Source organism: Oncorhynchus keta, chromosome 28 (assembly GCF_023373465.1).
Source record: "Oncorhynchus keta strain PuntledgeMale-10-30-2019 chromosome 28, Oket_V2, whole genome shotgun sequence".
Taxonomy (NCBI): domain Eukaryota; kingdom Metazoa; phylum Chordata; class Actinopteri; order Salmoniformes; family Salmonidae; genus Oncorhynchus; species Oncorhynchus keta.
Window position 1 is genome coordinate 56,111,888 of NC_068448.1, and position 19,986 is coordinate 56,131,873.

The 19,986-nt window shown below is 43.6% G+C and overlaps 1 protein-coding gene across 5 annotated transcripts in view; it reads right to left on the reverse strand.

The window, feature by feature from the left end:
* The window catches only part of LOC118361156 (partitioning defective 3 homolog), a 592,408-nt gene that overhangs the window by 188,682 nt on the left and 383,740 nt on the right, over window positions 1–19,986 (reverse strand). For 4 of the 5 annotated variants that reach the window (XM_052483308.1, XM_052483311.1, XM_052483310.1 and 1 more), the window contains 3 exons: window positions 18,398–18,448; window positions 11,241–11,489; window positions 4,672–4,924 (listed from right to left, as the gene is read on the reverse strand). In XM_052483308.1, coding sequence (XP_052339268.1) covers window positions 4,672–4,924; window positions 11,241–11,489; window positions 18,398–18,448 — 553 coding nt within the window. The remainder of the gene's footprint in view (window positions 1–4,671; window positions 4,925–11,240; window positions 11,490–18,397; window positions 18,449–19,986) is intronic. The other variant, XM_052483309.1, reaches the window with a different exon arrangement.

The window sequence follows — 19,986 nt, forward strand, 5'->3', positions numbered from 1 at the left end:
ACAGACGCGCAAACACACACTCTACACACATGTACATTGTATTTTTGTTGTATTGTGGTATTATACATTATGTATTATACATTATGTATTGCAGAAATGTAGTGGTAGACTAGTGGTCTAATAATGTGTTGTACGTGTTGTTTTATTGCTTAGTTTCTTGGCAGAATCTAATGGGGATCCTTTATAAATAAAAAATATATGCAAATATGTGTCGATGTTACAATACTAATGACCAAACCGGCTTACCACAATCTGAAGTGACGACACCCACGCAACCATATGGGGTCATATGGAATGCATAGATAACATAGCGTATACAACAGATCCCAAAACATCACGCTACATCATGCCAAGGCACGCTAACTCTTTAGCTACTCTCCTTCTGCCAACAACACCCTCCTATTATCTGCCTTTGTGGCATGGAATCTTACATCCACCATCCAACCTTCCCCCCCACTCGCTACCTCCCTCCCTCCTACTTTTTCTTCCCTTTCCCCTCCTGCTCCTTTTTTCCCCTCCACCTCCTCCTCTTCCCCCTATTATGTGGCACCACAGTTCACTCCAGTGCACACCATTCCTGTCTCCCGCTCAGTCTGTCTTTCTCTCTCTCTCCGTCCGGCAGCTGCCTGCTCCTTTTACCACAACCAGGATGCATTAGTTCAGCACCCATGAAAGGAGCGGGTCTTGAGCACGCAAGCCTGATGCGCACACACACAAACACACACACATACCCATGCTCAAGGGCCGATTCAAATACAATACAGTACACACTCCGCTACGCAGACTCACACAAAGACAGCGAGATGGGAGATGAGAGGGAGATGGAAGATGGGCATTCGGAGAGGTCAGCCAATCAGAGGGAAGATAAACAACACCTCATTAAGGTTGTAAATGGAGCCGTTGTGCCATTCATATCAGACAGGAATAGATACTATATGGCTGCATGGAGGCAGCATAGCGACATGCTAACAGGGTTAACAAGGCCCCGGGTGGGGATGTGGATGTCTAAACAACCCTGATAAGATCCGAAAGTAATGATGTGCATCCCAAATAGCACCCTATTCCTATAGGGCTTTGGTCAAAAGCAGTGCACTATATAGGGAATAGGGTGTGAATTGGGATGCATTCATGATCACAGTCATGCTATCTGGGAGTAGAGGACATGAGACGCACCATGGTTATTAGAATAATGGCTGGATGGATATATGTCCACCGGACCATGGGCTTGTCATATAGTAAAACAACTGAATGAAAATACTATAGTCCTCCCTTAAAGGGATTTCTATCCCCGTCCATGACCATTTCTGCCCTTTTGATAGGAATAACCTATTAATTACTGCATCAAAAATAGACATGATTTCATGTGCTGCAGAAGATCATTTTACATTCAATAACAGAAGCGATTTTACTGTGAGGGTTCTTTCACTCCAGCTTAAGCAGTCAAATTTCTCTCCTCCTCTTCCCCTCTCTATCTTGCTCTTCTTTTCTCTACAATATCACACTACTCTCCACTGGCCCTGGCTTTAATGCACTACCAATCAGGCTGTCCATTAAGCGTGTGCACTGCATGTTCATCAGGCGCCACGTCCTTAGCTTTGCATGCAGATGAGCTCAAATTGCAGTGTATTACAAACTCCTTCAAATCTCCTTAGGGGAGTAGATGCGTGTGGTGTGTGTGTGTGTGTGTGTGTTTATCTGTGTGTTTGTGAAAGGATTATATATGTGTGTGTGTGTGTGTGTGTGTGTGTGTGTGTGTGTGTGTGTGTGTGTGTGCGTGTGTGTGTGTGTGTGTGTGTGTGTGTGTGTGTGTGTGTGTGTGTGTGTGTGTGTGTGTGTGTGTGTGTGTGTGTGTGTGTGTGTGTGTGTGTGTGTGTGTGTGTGTGTGTGTGTGTGTGTGTGTGTGTGTGTGTGTGTGTGTGTGCGTGTTATATGTGTGTGTGTGTGTCTGTTCCATGCAAATTAGCACCCGGGGATAAGGGCTACAGCCAATCAGGTTGAATGTGTGGTCATCATGATGAAGTCTGGTCATGCCATTGGCTGATGATGATTCTAAGCTGTTTTGTATGCAACAGGAATATTGCTCATGATGGGCTGGGGAACTGGATGGACATGCTATCTCTCTCTGTGTATGAAACTCCTCAATTTTCAATGAGTGTCAGACCAAAACGTCAAAAGAATAACTGACATTACATCGAACATATCTCTCACACTTTTTTTCTCGTTCTCTCCCTCCCTTTCTCTCTCTTCGAATATTTGTCAGCTCTCTCCCTCTCTCTCTGTCCATCTCCCTCACTTCATATTTGACTGTTCCCCTTCCTCTAGCTTGGCATTTTATTATTGTTCTATTTTTCAGGCTCCTTCATATGAACAGTTTAGCTCAGTGTCTTTCCATTGCCTTACACCTGTCTCACCTTAAAGGGATTGGCATTGAAACCCTTTATCCACTTCCCCAGAGTCAGATGAACTCGTGGATACTACTTTTATGTTTCTGCGTCCAGTATGAAGTAAAGCGCTAGTGCAATCACTAACTAGAGTTAGCCGGTGTCTGCTAGCCATTACTCTAATGGTAGTTAGAGATTTATTGCGAGCCTATGCTATCTTCCATCATACTGGACACAGAGGCGTAAAAATGGTTTCCACAAGTTCATCTGACCCTGGGGAAGTAGATAAAAGGGCTCACTGCAAAATCACAAAGTATCCCTTTAACACAGTGCAAAACACTCTCCAAGCCTGCTTTTTAACTGAGGGCAGGGAGGGAGTGAGCCAGCATCACACACAGAGAGAGAGAGAGGTTGCGTCCCAAACAGCACCCTATTCCCTACGGTGCACTACATTTTACCAGGGCACATAGGGCTCTGTTCAAACGTGGAGCAGTATAACAGGATGATGGTGCCATTTGGGACGCAGGCAGAGGGATAGAGAGAGAAGTAAGTAGTGGTTTTTGGTGAGCTGTCTCTTTGCATATCCAATATAAGACAAAGGGTCAGATGTCTCGGGAGTTAAATGCAGGGTGCAGGGGAGAGTGTCAGGGAGGGCTGCTGTGTGCCAACTCCTAAGTGGCTGTGGTACTCAGAGATAATGTAGAAAGATGATGTGCCAGGGAAGGGCACTGCAAGGTCCAGGTGAATAGTCTGCACCTCTCTAGCGCCGCAGAAGATGCTGAAGAGGAACAACTTTTGCCAGCAGTGCCGATTGCGTCGTGACACAGGAAGCGATGAAAGCCACCGACTCACATTTCAACATACATTCACTAATCAAACTCACTTCAAAGTAAGACATAGTAAAGGCAGAGGTTTTGTGTGTTTATTTACATGTGCTTGTGTGCATGTTTACGTGCCTGTTTGTGTGCGTGCACTAGTGTGCTTGTGCATCTATGTGTAATTATAAAATAATCTCCCCCAGATAAACAACCTTTCTGAATTCCTGAATCATGACCTCAAAACACTTGTAGTTTCATTGTTAATTATGGAGCTGTCCCCCGTGATACACGAGTTAATCCCATTAAGATAATCTGCAGGAAAACAATTTATTGCATGATAACAGACGTGTGTGTGTGTGTGTGTGTGTGTGTGTGAGCACCCTTATTTATGCTGGATGCAAATGAGCATAAAATCCAAATAATTAATTGTGGTGTCTGTTTGATTAGCCTCACGGCAGTGGCGGTGGCTGCGCCCCTAACAACCACGCTTGGACCCCCTGCTCTCTGAATTAGCACTAAGGGTATAGGCTACACCCTCACCATCGCTCACCTGATGAGGGTTAGCTTACTGTACATGATAGGATCAGATTCACAATACCATACATTAGTGGTTAGTACTGATCACATTGTAGTTTTAGCATTAGCAATTTGATCAAGCATCAAGCATCTCTGAGTAGGAGTGCTGATCTAGGATGAGGTCCTTACTGTTGATGTAATCTTGTTCATTGTGATCGAAAAGGCAAAACCGATCCTAAGTCAGCACTCCAACGCTGAGACGCTGATACATACAGCCGCAGGGCTTGCTGTACTGTTTCAGTGAGAAGCTCAATACACCGAATGCAGGAAGCATTTTATAGAAGTAACCACCTCTGGGGGACTGTTTACTGGTCACACATAAAGAGCAATGGGTGACCAACAAGAGCAGAGTGATCTCTACCAATTTCCCACCATTAGCCTGACACGCTGTAGGCCACAAACCAGGACTGCACAGCAGCAGATGACTCGCAATGCAATGCCCCTGGGCATCTGAAATACATGCAAAGTGATTCTAATGAAATCAAGTTCGTAATCTTCACAAGCTTTTTATCCTTTGTTCTATCTAATAAGACCCAATCACATATTCCCATTAGTACTCAGGCTGAGTACAGTGCATTCTCCACTGGTTTAACAAACAGAGAATGTGTTTCGGTGGGTATGATACTGTACATAATGAATAAAACATCCTTTCCTTATTAAAAAAAACAAAAACGCTTGAGATGTGCCAGAGGCCTGACTGCCTGGGCATATTAACCCCAGCAGATTTTAAGGTGAGGTTCACCCCCATTAGTTCCAATATCAATCACAGAGAGAACACACTCTGTGTTCCGATTTCAGAATGCTACAGAATGCTCTAGTCATGCTCCAGAATGTTTTACTGAATACATTAACAGAATAAGAGTTTTGATTGGGTCTAGAGGGTAAAGGGTCCTTACCTGAACATGTCTCCCAGGCCCTTCAGCAGCAACCCTTTCTTGGCTTTGTTTTTTTCTCTCTCTTTTTCTTTCTCCTTTTCTTTATCTCTCTCAGGCTTCTTCTTGTCCCTCACGCTCTTCACCCTCTTTTTATCGCCGTTGCCATTCACCTGCGTTTCCATGGTTACAGAGTTGCCGGGTGGCAGGGTCAGGTCAGTGGCCGTAGATATGGAGTCCCGGCCTGACCGAGTACTCCCCTCGGTGTCCTCCTCCACTGAGAGATGGAAAAATGGAGGGAGAGAGATTGTTTTTGTTTGGGTCTAACATACTGGAAAATATAAATGCAACATGAGACCATTTCAATTATTTTACTGAGTTACAGTTCATATAATGAAAACAGTCAATTGAAATAAATTAAATAGGCCCTACTCTATCGATTTCACATGACTGGGCAGGGGCGCAGCCATGGGTGGGCCTGGGAGGGCATTACCCAGTTGGGAGACAGACCCACCCACTGTGGAGCCTGGCTCAGCCAATCAGTATGAATTTTCCCCCACAAAAGGCTTTATTACAGACATAAATACTCCTCAGAATCATCAGCTGTCTGGGTGGCTGGTCTCAGAAGGTCCAGCAGGTGAAGAAGCCGGACGTGGAGGTCCTGGGCTGGCGTGGTTACACGGTTACATGCGGTTGTGAGCCCGGTTGGACGTACTGCCAAACTCTCTAATGCAACTTTAAATTATCTGGCAAGAGCACTGGTGGACAACTCCCTCCAAACTTGAGACATCTGTGGCATTGTGTTGTGTGTCAAAACTGCACATTTTAGAGCAGCCTTTAATTGTCCCAAGCACGAGGTGCACCTGTGTAATGATCATGCTGTTTAATCATTTTATTGATGTGCCACACCTGTCAGGTGGAAGGATTATCTTGGCAAAGGAGAAATGCTCACTAACAGGGATGTGAAGAAAATTTGAAAGAAATAAGCTTTTTGTGCGTATGGAACATTCTGAGATCTTTTATTTCAGCTCATGAAACATGGAACACACACTTTACATGTTGTGTTTATATTTTTGTTGAGTATACAGTGCCTTCGGTAAGTATCCAAACCCCTTAACTTTTTCCACATTTTGTTAGGTTACAGCCTTATTCAAAAATTAATTCAATTGTTTTTTTCCCCACACAATACCCCTTAATGACAAAGCAAAAACAGGTTCTTAGAAATGTTAGCTAATATATAAAAAATATATATCACATTTAAACAAGTATTCAGACCCTTTACTCTGTGGTTTGTTGAAGCACCTTTGGCAGCGAATACAGCCTCGAGTCTTCTTGAGTGTGACACTACAAGCTTGGCACACCTGTTTTTGCGGAGTTTCTCCCATTCTTCTCTGCAGATCAACAACCATTTCACTGACCATTTCAAATCCCACTGTACCTTCTCCGCTGTGCAATCCGGTTCCCGACCTGGTCATGGGTGTACCTCAGCCACGCTCAAGGTACTAAACGTTATCCTAACAGCCATCGATAAAAACAGCACTGTGCAGCAGGCTTCATCGACCTGGACAAGGTTTTCAACTCTGTCAATCACCATATTCTTATCGGCAGACTCAAGAGCCTTGGTTTCTCAAATGACTGCCTCGCCTGGTTCACCAACTACTTCTCAGATGGAGTTCAGTGTATAATATCGGAGGGCATGGTGTCCGGACCTCTGGCAATCTCTATGGGGGTACCACAGGGTTCAATTCTCGGGCCGACTCTTTTCTCCGTATATATCAACGATGTCGCTCTTGATGCGGGTTATTCCTTGATCCACCTCTACGCAGACGACACCCTTCTGTATACATCTGGCCCTTCTTTGGACACTGTGTTAACAAACCTCCAAACGAGCTTCAATGCCATACAACTCTCCTTCCGTGGCCTCCACCTGCTCTTAAATACTAGCAAAACTAAATGCATGCTTTTCAACCGATCGCTGCCCACACCCGCCCGCCCGACTAGCATCACTACTCTGAACGGTTCTGACTTAGAATATGTGGACATCTACAAATACCTAGGTGTCTGGCTAGTATGTAAACTCTCCCTCCAGACTCATATTAAGCATCTCTAATCCAAATTAAATCAAGAATCAGCTTCCTATTTTGCAATAAAGCCTCCTTCACTCACCTTCATACCCTACCGATCCTCGACTTCGGCGATGTCATTTACAAAATACGCCTTATCTCAGCTCACTGGTCACCATAGCAACACCCACCTGTAGCACGCGCTCGAGCAGGTATATCTCACTGGTTATTCCCAAAGCCAACACCTCATTTGGCCGCCTTTCCTTCCAGTTCTCTGCTGCCACTGATTGGAACGAATAAATAAATAAAGGTGAAAAAAATAAAAATAAATAATCCTCTCAGGCTCTGTCAGGTTGGATGGGGAGCATTGCTGCATAGCTATTTTCAGGTCTCTCCAGAGATATTTGATCAGGTTCAAGTCCGGGCTGGGCCCCTCAAGGACATTCAGAGACTTGTCCCGGAACCACTCATGCATTGTCTTGGTTGCTTAGGGTCGTTGTCCTGTAGGAAGGTGAACCTTCGCCACAGTCTGAGGTCCTGAGCGCTCTGGAGCAGGTTTTCATCAAATATCTCTCTGTACTTTGCTCCATTAATCTTTGCCAGTCCCTGCCGCTGAAAAACATCCCCACAGCATGATGCTACCACCACCATGCTTTACCGTACGGTTGGTGCCAGGTTTCCTCCAGACGGGACGCTTGGCATTCAGTCGAAGAGTTCTATCTTGGTTTCATCAGACCAGAGAATCGAGATTCTCAGGGGCTGAGAGTCCTTAGATGCCTTTTGGCAAAACTCCAAGCGGGCTGTCATGGGCATTTTACTGAGGAGTGGCTTCTGTCTGGACACTCTACCAAGGCCTGATTGGTGGGGTGCTGCAGAGATGATTGTTCTTCTGGAAGGTTGTCCCATCTCCACAGAGGAACTCTGGAGCTCTGTCAGAGTGACCATAAGGTTCTTGGTAAACTCCCTGACCAAGTCCCTTCTCCCCCAAAAGCTCAGTTTGGCCGGGCGGGCCAGTTCTAGGAAGAATCTTGGTGGTTCGAAACTTCTTCCATTTAAGAATGATGGAGGCCAAGGTGTTCTTGGGGACCTTCAATGCTGCCAACATTTTTAGTACTCTTCCCCACATCTGTGCCTTGACACAATCCTGTCTCATAGTTCTACAGACAATTCCTTTGACCTCATGGATAGGTTATTTTAGAAATAGGCTGTATCGTAACAAAATGTGGAAAAGGTCAAGGGGCCTGAATACTTTCCGAATGCACTGTAAATGCATTATATATATATATATATATATAGCTAGATTGTCAGTATCTCTGTTTTCTGTACTGTCTCGAATTTCCATCATCCAAGAAAAGCTCCTTATTGAAATGAACCCTCTTCAGTGAAACTGAGTTGATTATACTCAAGGTTTCTACTACACTGCAGCGTGTCTGTAATTAATCTGTCACTAATTTACATTTAAATCATCTCTGAGAAGGCCTATGGGGATCTTAATTGCAAATAGCCTGGGTTCTCCTCCAATGGGCTGCATGCCTACGGTGGTATATGCGTCACAATGAGGCGTGAGGTAGATGGCCCTGGGATTAAGCTTTATTAATGTCTTGCACATTACTGCCCGATTGGCTGGCTTTGACAGGGGGAAAAAAGAAAGGTTCTTATCAGGAAAATAAAAAAAGGTAAGTCCTTGATGAATTCTTAGCATAGCGAGATGAGATGAGACTGACTGTGGTGATTGAAAAGTATAGGGCTGCATCCCAAATGATTGCCTGTTCCCTATGCAGTGCACTACAATTGACCAGGACCCACAGGGTGCCATTTGGAACGCAGCCTTGGTTCACATTTCAAAGGATGAAGGCGCCAAGGACTTGTTTTCTTCTCGGTCCGTCGAGTTATCAGCGGTTGCTTTCTGCATCCATCTCAAAGGAAATTACTGAAATGAAATCTCACCATGAGGCGGTGTATGACAAGAATAGCATGCTGAATCTCGTGGTTTAAGCCCTATTCAATTATGCAAAAAAACAACATTTTTTGCCTATCCCCACTTTGGGATATGATAAGACTAACAGAGTCTGGACAGATATCAATTCTATCACTCATACTGAGGCGTGCTTATCATCTCGTTAAGTGCAAAGGCGGCATATCTCAGAACTGAGCTGCATCTTGGCCATTATGGCTAAGATTAGCAACAGAACTAATGTTAGATGCTCGTAATGACGCTGTCACTGATAACACACTAAAGATTGTAATCTTACTGGCCCTCCTGGGGGAATGTAAAACGCTGTGTGTGTGTGTGTTTGGTTTGTTTTTATCAAGCAGCCCACTAAAAGTCTGTTGCCAAAAAAATGAGAACGAGAGAAATGAACCGCGATGAAGGTCTAAATATGATAGAACACTTCATTAGCCACACAAAGACTGACAGGAACGAGTTGAGGCAAAACAGCAAGAAAAATCTATGGTGTTTCAATCAAAAAAAGCCTCGGAAAATAAAAGTTTAGGTACTTGCCAAGCTCAGATTTCAGGAGGGAGTCCACAGAAAAGTGAACTGAATAGGGGCAATTAAAATGATCTGTGTGCCCGACCGCAGACAGCAAATGTTTTGACACTGCAATCAAAGTGTATCATTAAATCTCTCCATTTCAATAGAGAAAAGGGAGATTCATTTCAGTGTGTGAATGAGAGTTCTGACTGAAATGTAAAATTGCTGGGCTCATTTCAGCATAGACAATATAGGGGGATTTGAATTCAGAATCTCTGTTAAGAAACATTAAACCCCCGATAACATATATAAGGGAATGCAGTAGCTCGGTAGGATATCTTGTGGGGACACATTTGCAGAAGGCGACGCCACGTTCTCATTTCATGTGAATAAAAGTATTGGTTGTAGGAAAAGCGAAAGGCTTATCTGTCAACGTTGACGATGAAACCCTGTGATGATATAATATCATATAAAATCAGAGTTATTTGAATTTCATGGGAGAAGAGAAAACATTCCTCGGCAGAGGAAAGGAAGGAGGAAATCGTAGAGCTTGTCCCATTTTTTTTCTTAGGCAAGATAAGACAGCATTTAGTGGTTTGCAGACAGAGTTTATGAGAACAAAGAGATGCAAATAATTCCATGCAAATTATTCCCCTCTTTTTCAAATTTCCCCAGGTTGCTTTAATGGAATCTATTCATGGAGAATTAATGAAAAATATATCTGGTGATTATTGTGGTGGCGTTGCAGGGTATTACCTGTTCAGGAATGTAACACATCCCTGCCTCTATCTCAAATGCCTTTGTGTCAAGAAACACCTGCCAACTGACGTGCTCAGTCAAAGGGAAGGGGGAGACTAGGTAATACTTTGAGAATTTAAGTTATTTCTGGTCTCAATTTTAGTCAATACATTTGGCAGTACAGTGAGAGTATCTAAAGAATCCCAAAATCCTGTTTCTACTCAACATGAAACAGATGTACCTGTACCAATGTGTTACGACACTAAGAAAGTAAAACCATGAATGAAAAGGAACCGTTAGAGAACATGATGACACACTTTTCGACTGAATCCCAAAATAAAGAATGGATTCTGAATCTAGGCACACCATTGAACAAAAAAAAGTACATACATAAAAGCTTACAACACAAAACATCCAGGACCATAAAGCCAAGATGCAAAAAAAGCAAGACTCGTGTGTTCTGTTGGCAAACAATGGAAGTGCTTTCCTTGTTCTGTTTGTAGTCTGCTTGGAATAAATGACAATGCAGTTTAAATGGCTGTGAGCCCTCAGGGAAGACATGGAGAAGCAGTCTCGAACAATTCACTTCTACACTAACCCTATGCATATTAATGGCTCTCTGATGTAGATGCTGATTGGATGCTTATTCCTTTCTGCATGCCTCTCACTAAGTAATGTATGAGAGAAAACCTACGGAACTTGAGAGAGGGGTAGATCCATAGAGATATTAGCAAATAAATGTTATATATGTAATTATAAACTGGGTGGTTAAAGCCCTGAATGCTGATTGGCTGACAGCCGTGGTATATCAAACCGTATACCACGGGTGTGATAAAACATTTATTTTTACTGCTTTAATTATGTTGGTAACCAGTTTATAATAGCAATAAGGCACCTTGGGGGTTTGTGGTATATGGCCAACATACCACGGCTAAGGGCTGTATCTAGGCACTCTGCGATGCGTCGTGTGTAAGAACAGCCCTTGGTATATTGACCATATACCACACCCCTTCGGGCCTTATTGCTTAATTATATGGGTGGATCCTCCTTCTATATTCAAAGTGTCTCATTTTGGAACTATCGGCCAGTTACTTTATTTAACACTGACCATGAACTACAGAAACTACATAGGTTTGCTTAATGGAACCAAGGTCTATAAACTACACATAAAATGAGTTATGCTTTATAAAACCAAGGTCTATAAACTACACATAAAATGAGTTATGCTTTATAAAACCCGAGGTCTATAAACTATACACAAAATTAGTTATGCTTTATAAAACCGAGGTCTTACAGTCTGAACACTTAACACTCACATTTCTCCATTCCCTTCAGGTCACACTCTTCCATAGCAGTAACGATTACTCCTGGCCTGTCGTACGATTTGTCGATGGCTGCCCGGAAGCTCTCGTTGCAGCCCCGCCCCCTGATGATTCGTGGGCGTGGCCTGTGGAGGTTAATTTCCCCGTTGAGTGTAACCTCGGCAACGGCAGTCTGGAGGCTCTCCAGGGAGCTGGACTTCTTCAGGCCCAGAGAGGGACCAATTGTTTCTCCTGTCGAAGAGCCTGAAGCAAGGAGAAGTGGTAACACTGGACTTAGAGTGGTGATATTTAGCATTCATAAAGCCTTCCTATGCATGACAAAGACTCATAATGCCCTACATACATTTATATAGTCTTTATAGGACTTCTTGAGGCCTCTTCCTGTCGAAGAGTCTGATAAAGGAGTAGTCCGAACACAGGTCCAAGAACAATTGAGTTTGGCAGTGTCCTAAATGGCACCCTATTAATACCCTACGGCTTTGGTCAAAAGTGGTGCACTATATAGGAAGTAGACAAAGATTTTATGATGTGTGATATTCATACCCTGAAAATGTGTCCTGAAACGTTATATTCTATGCTGAACTCTGATTGCTATAAATCATTTAAGTGTTCCTAGTTTCCAAAGACCGAAAGAAAATGAGATGATGTATAACCCTCCACTTGGCGTGTAATTCACTATAGGAGAAGAAGGACGGGCTATAGTCTGTGGGAATTCATCTGGAAAATAAATGATGAATTGGAGTGTGTGAAACATTATGAGGGCATATCTATCTATCTTTGTAGGAGCAAGACAAAGAGAAAACAGAGTAAACCCTCGTTCTCATTTCAACAATGTTTGACAAAGTTTCTCAGACTGTGTAATGTGCCTGAAATGTGTGCGTGTAAACGGAGTACATTTTCAAAACCCAGCGAGCTTCCAAATGTCTATATACTAAAGTGTGTACAGTACTGTAGGCAAGAGTGAGCAGCCATGGTTAACAGAACAGAAATTAGATCAACATATCATCACTCTGATCTAGAGCAGAACAGGGGAAAGATAGGGGTGGAAGTGAGGATGGGATGCAGAGTTAGAGGGGAGGAGGGAGAACGCGTTAGAAAACAGTAGGATAATCAGAAGTATTGTAGACTAAACACAGCCCATTCACTTCCTACTGCCGTGGCCTCCTCGATGTCGCTACTCTGAACCTTCCACGGAATGGCCTTTCATGTGTCTAATCTTTTTATTTATTTTTTAAAGACCTTCGCAACGAGGCTTTTAAAGGACACAAACAGCCTCACTTCAAAACGAGAAGATGAAGGTTGTGCAGATGGTGGATAACAGAATATGAACGCAGGGTCACACACCACACCAAAAATGAGATTGCTCATGTATAGAGAGAATGCAAGCTATAGCCAGGTGGGGCTTTTACAACACAGAGATTTCCCAAACTGTTGCCAACACCAGCCACCTGTTAGATCTAGTAGAGATAAACATGTATGGAATCTTTACAAACTCCTGTCAAGACAAGTAGCCTACCTCACCCTCACCCTCACCCTCACCCTCACCCTCACCACACACACCACAAAGAAAGAAGAAGATGTGAGTGACTTCACAGTGTGCAGAACTCATTTACTGTTGGCACAGAACGGGTGGCCCCGTGACAACTCATTTCATTGAAATATGCCTTTTATAATGGATCCCGTTCATGCAAAATGCATGTAATTAACATGCAAACGATGAATAAACAACAATTGCCGAAGACGGGCATCTGTTGTCAGTAACTCTAAAAGGAGATTGTATGTTATGGCACGATATGAATGCGTTCTTTTGTTTGCTGTTCCTGTCAGGTATCACCACCACTTCGAAGACTGTTGACATTAGCACTAGATGTACTGATAGGTATGCTTGTAAGACGCCAGATCTGTAGATGGATAGCAGATTGAGTGCTGGACGGCAACCTCTTATCTCCCTCTGGAATAAACCTTGAGACAGCTATCATTTGTTTTCCAATGGCTGCTGTGCGTTTGTTTAAGGTATGGAAGTGGAGCGAGACTGGGGGTATTGGTATTTAATTTTGTCAGGCGGCGTCAGTCAGTTCCCCTGAGCTCTGGCCTCACCAGATAGCCATGTTAAACAAGCAGACATTTTGATTTTCTGTCCCTATCCATTCACTTATTCTTCATTGTGCTGTATTAACCAATAACAACCACCTTCCCACAAAACAGAATAGATTTTAAATCTGCTTCTAACCAGCGTGTTAATAAGAAACTTTGAAAAGGGAAACAGTTAATAGATAGTTGATAAACTTTTGATTGAATTAGTCCTGTCTGGGTTTTGACCACCGTTCAGTGGAAGCTGAGGACTCTCTAAGGACTGTGCATATGGGAATGAGGCCCACAGACCAGCATTGTCTCTTTAGACCCCTCAGGTCCAAAACACACATAGCATGTGCTGCCAGGTTCCATGCAGCTTCGCTTCATGTAAACACCAAGCCAGCCAGTCAGTCAGTCAGCTACCATGTGGTCTCGTTTCGGCCTTCTGCCCCCCCACGTTTCCTTCAGTCATCAATAACACCCCTGACTTGTTTTCGGGGCCCTAAACGGAGCGTGGCCTATTGCTGCTGAGCTCTCACAGCGGATCTGTGGATGAACAGACATGGAGCCAAACACAGATTAGGGATAAGAAAATAAACCCCCATCAGAGAAAGAAAACAATTACGAATCTATTTCCTTCTCCCTCTTATGGAATTAATAGCCCCTCTGAAAAGTCAGAGAGGAGTAGAGTGGTTGGTTGTGAAGTAACTCCAGGTGATTTGAGTGGGGAGATCGGGAGAAGGAGAGGAAGTCTAATGGACTCCAGGCGATATAGAAGGCAACATGCCAGCCCAGGACAGTAACCCATGTGTTGCCTGCTACTGTTATCATCATTTCACAAGCAGTAGCAGCTTCAGACGCCCGTCTTCTACTGCCTGAAAGCGCCAGGCTGCTAATCTCTACTTGGTCCTTTAGCCAAGTAAACCTGCCGTGGCTACGTTTGTGATTAGCCGAGAACCGTGCCAAACGCTTCTATATCAAAGTGACATCCCAATCTGCTTCTTACAGAAGTGAACGACTGTGGGAAAAGGAATTCTGTTGATCAAGGATGACTCTCTTCTCACCAGTCTAGGGATGCATCCCAAATGGCAACCTATTCCATATTTAGTGTACTATTTTGCTTTTCTACTGGAAGGTGATGCCAAAGAAAAATGTCCATCCTGGATGGACAATAAAGTTAAATTCTATTCTACTTTTCCGATTGGCCCAGGTCAAAATTAGTACACTTCACAGCATATAAGGAATCGGACGCAATTTGGGAGGAATCCTAGACCATGTTTTTTAGACTAGGGGAGGAAACTTAACCACAGGTGGTCTGGTCATCCAAGCCACTAACCTCTGACCTTACTGTGACAAGATGTGTGTATCCTGTCTCTCAGCACTGCTTGGATCCACTGGTCCATGGGTCACTACTCCCCCATCTGGCTGTACCGAGGTCAGTCGTTAGCTGTTACTGTATGTATAAACTGAGGCCTCTACACAGCTCTCCATAATAACCCTGTCACAGCTAATAAAGACTCCTGTTCCCGGCAGGCACCCGAGAACCACGCTACCAACTACACAGATACCTGCAAGTATCCCAAATGGCACCATATTTCCTATATAGTGCACTACTTTGGACCAGTGCGAGTAGGTTCACCAGAGGGCCACACTGCTAACCACTCAGATGCATGCTTAAAGGAAAAGCAATTGCATGATGCAACATCACCAGTAAGTGGATCCACATCTTCCAGCTGACGGAGACAGTAAAACAGAACTTTACAGTGCGTTTGAAATGTCAGCAGGGTTACAGGTACCCTTGTGAAGCACCACCGGGAACAGGACAGCCATTTAACTGTGTTGTTCCTCAGGAAAGCAAGGCACATCTCTGATTACCGACTTCATTTTATATGACAATGAAGGAGATTTGCTCATCTTATTGTACCACCTGGGTTGGAAGGGGAAATCATCTGGATTCATTTCTCAAAAGAACCACTTGTGTCAGATTAAGGACATGGGAGGACAGGCGGACATAAAAAACAGGAATAACAGGAAATTGCAGCCCCCGGTAAGGACGTGGCATAATTCTCCATATGCTGGAGGATGTGCCTTAATCAACATACTCCAAATGCCATGTAAATGTGAGGCTTTGGAAGCTTATGTATAAATCCAGACAAACAGAATAGAGCACACACCGAAGCTGGGCTGGTGCATGTTTGACACAATAGGATTGTGGGTGATAAACCCACGGACGGATACAACAGTTTATGGAAACACAAATGGCATCTGCCGCTCTCTCTCTCCCTCATCTGCCATTCTCCGAATCTGGGAATTATCACCCTTTTGTATTCTGAATCAGGCTAGATCGTTGTGTAGTGTTTCTGTCTGGGAATGGCACAGAGGCCTCTGATTGGTCCGTGCTTTTGCCTTTGTTTTCATCTGAATCTCTCAGAACCTCTCCAGGGCCATTTTGACTGACAGCTCTCAATATGCCAGGACCTATCACACAACCAAACCACGCTGCCACGTCTTCTGCTCATTGGGGAAGAAATAATACATGTTCCCTATCGCAAACCGACACAGGTATGACACACCGCACGCTCAGAGAAGAAATAGGGGGAAGCATAAATATGCGACACACGCACAAAAATAAATGCCAAAACGCACCAGCAAATATTAGTGACCAAGATGAATGTGCAATATATTCTTACAGTAATAAGACGAAACCAAAGGCAACCAGGAGGACATTTAATTGGAGAAGAGCGATGATCATTAAGCGTTAAAGGGAGGTATTGCAAACTATATGAATAAATCACTAGTGATTATTACGGTAGTAGCTCCAGCAGCCCCATAGTATAATTACAATGGCTGCGTCCAAAATGGCACAATAATTCCCTATTTAGTGCACACATTTTGACCAAGCCCTATAGGGCTCTGGTCAAAAGGAATGCATTATATAGGGAGCATGGTGCCATTTGGAAAGCAGCCAAGGAGCAATGCTCCCACCACCATTATTCACAACCACTTCATCCTTGCATGTAAAGATTTTTGTATGGATGGGGAGGACAGGGAGGACGGGGGCTCCATTATGCCTAATGTATTCAGTGTGTGGAGGGTTTAAAGCGCAGCGTTAAAAGGGTAATTAAGCTAAAAATAGTCCCAGGGTGGCGTGGCGGGGCCATGTCCTGGTATCCCTGAGGAAGAGATGCGGCCCTGGGTCGACCAGGCTCCTTGTCTCTGCCAACTCCTGGGCCATGTCTCAAATGGAACCATATTCCTTATATAGTGCACTACTTTTGACCCGAGCCTTATAAAAGTAGTAGTACACTATATAGGGAATAGGGTGCCATTTGGGACACAACCTTGGTTCATTAGGAGGACCAGAGGACGTCCTATATCCTCCAATCCACACTGTTCTACATGTAACATAATGTCACCCTATTATCATTAATGTGACTCGACATCTCAATCAGAGGCATTGTCATTGTTTGGCTAAGTAGCCATGACATTGGGGGTGCTGGTGGTGGTGGTGGTGGTAACACGAGCACAGAACTAGAATGTGTTCTATTTCTATGGACATGAGAGCAATACTCTACGTCAAAATAGCTGGGTCATATACTGAACAAAAATATAAAACGCAACATGCAACAGTTTCAACAATTTTACTGAGTTACAGTTCATATAAGGAAATCAGTCGATTGAAATCAATTCCAGGCCCTAATCTATGGATTTCACATGACTGGGCAGGGGCGCAGCCATGGGTGGGCATAGGCCCACCCACTTGGGAGCCAGGCCCACCCACTAGGGAGCCAGGCCCAGCCAATCTGAATGAGTTTTGAAGAAGCCGGATGTAGAGGTCCTGGGCTGGCATGGTTACACATGGTGTGCAATTGTATGGCCGGTTGGATGTACTGCCAAATTCTCAAAAACAACGTTGAGGGCGGCTTATGGTAGAGAAATTAACATTTAATTATCTGGCAACAGCTCTGGTGGCCTTTCCTGCAGTCAGCATGCCAATTGCACGCTTCTTCAAAACTCGAGACATCTCTGGCATCGTGTTGTGTGACAAAACTGGACATTTGAGTAGCCTTTAATTGTCCCCAGCACAAGGTGCACATGTGTAATGACAATGCTGGTTAATCAGCTACTTCATATGCCACACATGTCAGTTGGATGGATTGTCTTGGCAAAGGAAAAATGCTCACTAACACGGATTTAAACATTTTTATGCACAAAATTGGAGAGAAATAAGCTTTTTTGGAAAATGTATGTGAACTTTTATTTCAGCTCATGAAACATGGGACCAATACTTTACATGTTGCATTTATATTTTTGTTCAGTATAGATTACCTGTAGTTAGGCTGTGATCCTGTCCTGCTCATTCAGTGAATCACTTGTATTTATTTCACTAATGTGCAATAGGTATGAGAAATAATAGATTTTGGCTACTGTTTAGTACAAGTGCTGTTTGCATTGTTCAGCTCTCAACACATTCTGTGCCTGGTGAGTACACACGTTGTACTAGACCCGTTCTAATGGAAGGTGAGAACACACTGGCTTGTCATTGATGGATTAATTCCATTCAGCTAAAGAGGCCAACTGGCATTGAGCATCTCTATTTCAAATGGGACTACATTGCCTCACTCCTCACAACCCTACCCCCTACACCTTTCAGCATAATGAATGTTTTCTTCTATCATATTCACTACAGAACAAGCATGGTGGCAACGTTCCAGACAACTGCTGCCAAACCTCTATTCAACACCATGCCACTTTCTTTTTCTCTCCCTACAAAATATGAAAACCCTTTTTGTGCTCACTGCAATTACCTCAAATGGCATCATAAATATCCTTCCATTTCTCTGGCCGAGGAATAATCAGACAAAGAGCAAAGAGAAAAACAAAAGTTACCCTTTATGAGATGGCAAAGGGGTCAATAAGAATACCGCCCCTTTCCCAAACCCTTCTCTTGACATCTGACCCCAACTCAAAAGACGAGCCAATCAGAGATGAGCTTGTTATTCCAAAGTGCTGTGCGATTAGCCGGTTCAGTGGCGGTGGTGATGAACAATACGCCCTGATTGGTGGTTAGTGCTTACCTTCCATGTTTTCTGTGCTGGGGGTGAGGTGGGGGTTAAACTCGTCTGATACTGTTAAAGAGGCATAAACAAGTGTGATTGGTTAGTTAGTGCCCACATTCCACATTCCAAATCAGAACACCATTCCAGAGCATCTCTAGTACCCTTTTCACACTATCGTGGCAACCAGAACCATACTGGCTCAGATACGGTTCCAGCAACTAGTGTGAAAAGGGTTTGAATTAGTCTTTGTGTTACTGTGGCCAGTCTCCAAGGCTAGCCTAGTCAGCCAACATGCATATTATCACTGTGAAAAGGGAGGAAGAGAAAGACTATTGAAGAGCTTTTGGAATAACAATCAGAAGTGGAGAGATATTAAAACACCATGCAGTTCTGTCGATCACTGGATTATTCAGGCTGACTGGGTATAATGTGTTTGCATATTCCTCCCAGCCACAGAGAGGTGTGCAGTATTCAGCCCCTTATTTTCTCCTCCTTCCAATCTTGTTCCAAATCTAAATGGAATAAAACCTTCAGGTGTCTGGGCAGCTTAGTGTTTAGCACATATTTATGGAGATGGGTCATGAAAGTCATGAAACGTTAGCAATTGACGCTGATCTGATTTGGCACAGAGCTCCTGAAACGAGATTAAAGAGGGGAGAAAAACACCCTACTTAGAAATATTTAAAAGAAAAACAGTTTCTGTGGAGAAATAGCTTTGTTAAACATGCTAAGAACTACGCAAGGGTGATTTGTCAGGTTTGAGAAGCGCTTGAGATCCCGAAGGCGAGGGAATGTTCCGCTCATTTCTGACATGCGGTTATGCCCGGTCATATTCCGATGCCTCGTCGGATTCTTCATGATGTGCCCGATGGGTTCCTGAGTTTTGATAATCTATCACTGACAAGCCCATCTTAATGCTCCCAGTGATGCTTGGAGGCATTAGCTGTTATTTGCAAAGTAAAACTGTCTATTCAACAACAGCTAGCATAAAGCTCTCGATAAGTGATCTTGCTTTTTTCCTCACTCGTCAAATTCACATTAGAGAGAAAAAAACATGAATTGCTGACAGCACTTAGTGGCACAATTAAAAAGCTTTTTGATGATGAGACCTTTAGCTACTAAGAAATAGGAGCTTCAGGTTACGGTTTTCAGCTTCCTATGGACTTCTCATCAGATCTAAACACTTCCTCCAATCATTTGAACTTTCATTGATATTGAAAACATAATGCCCTTAACAATGAGCGGGATCAGTCAGTGAAACCGATCCATCGTCCAAAGGGGATTATTATATATTTTTATACCACTTAGTTTGAGGACTCTGGGTTTGTGATGAACTTTTATACCTTTTAGTGTTTGAGGTAAACTGCTAAGCCAGTCCCCGGAGGATAAAAGTCCTGTCAGGTCAAGACTATAGATACCTAAAGACATAAAAATGTCTGTTATCTGTCATGATAACTCAATGATGCGAGGTACAGAGCCAGATGGTCCTTTGGGGAGTGACTTGAAGTGTTCCTCAGCATGTTTCTCGTCAGGACTAGCATTCCATCCCACATCACCTGTCTGTCGATTCCCATCCCCAGGATCTTTCACAAAGCACCAAAACTGCA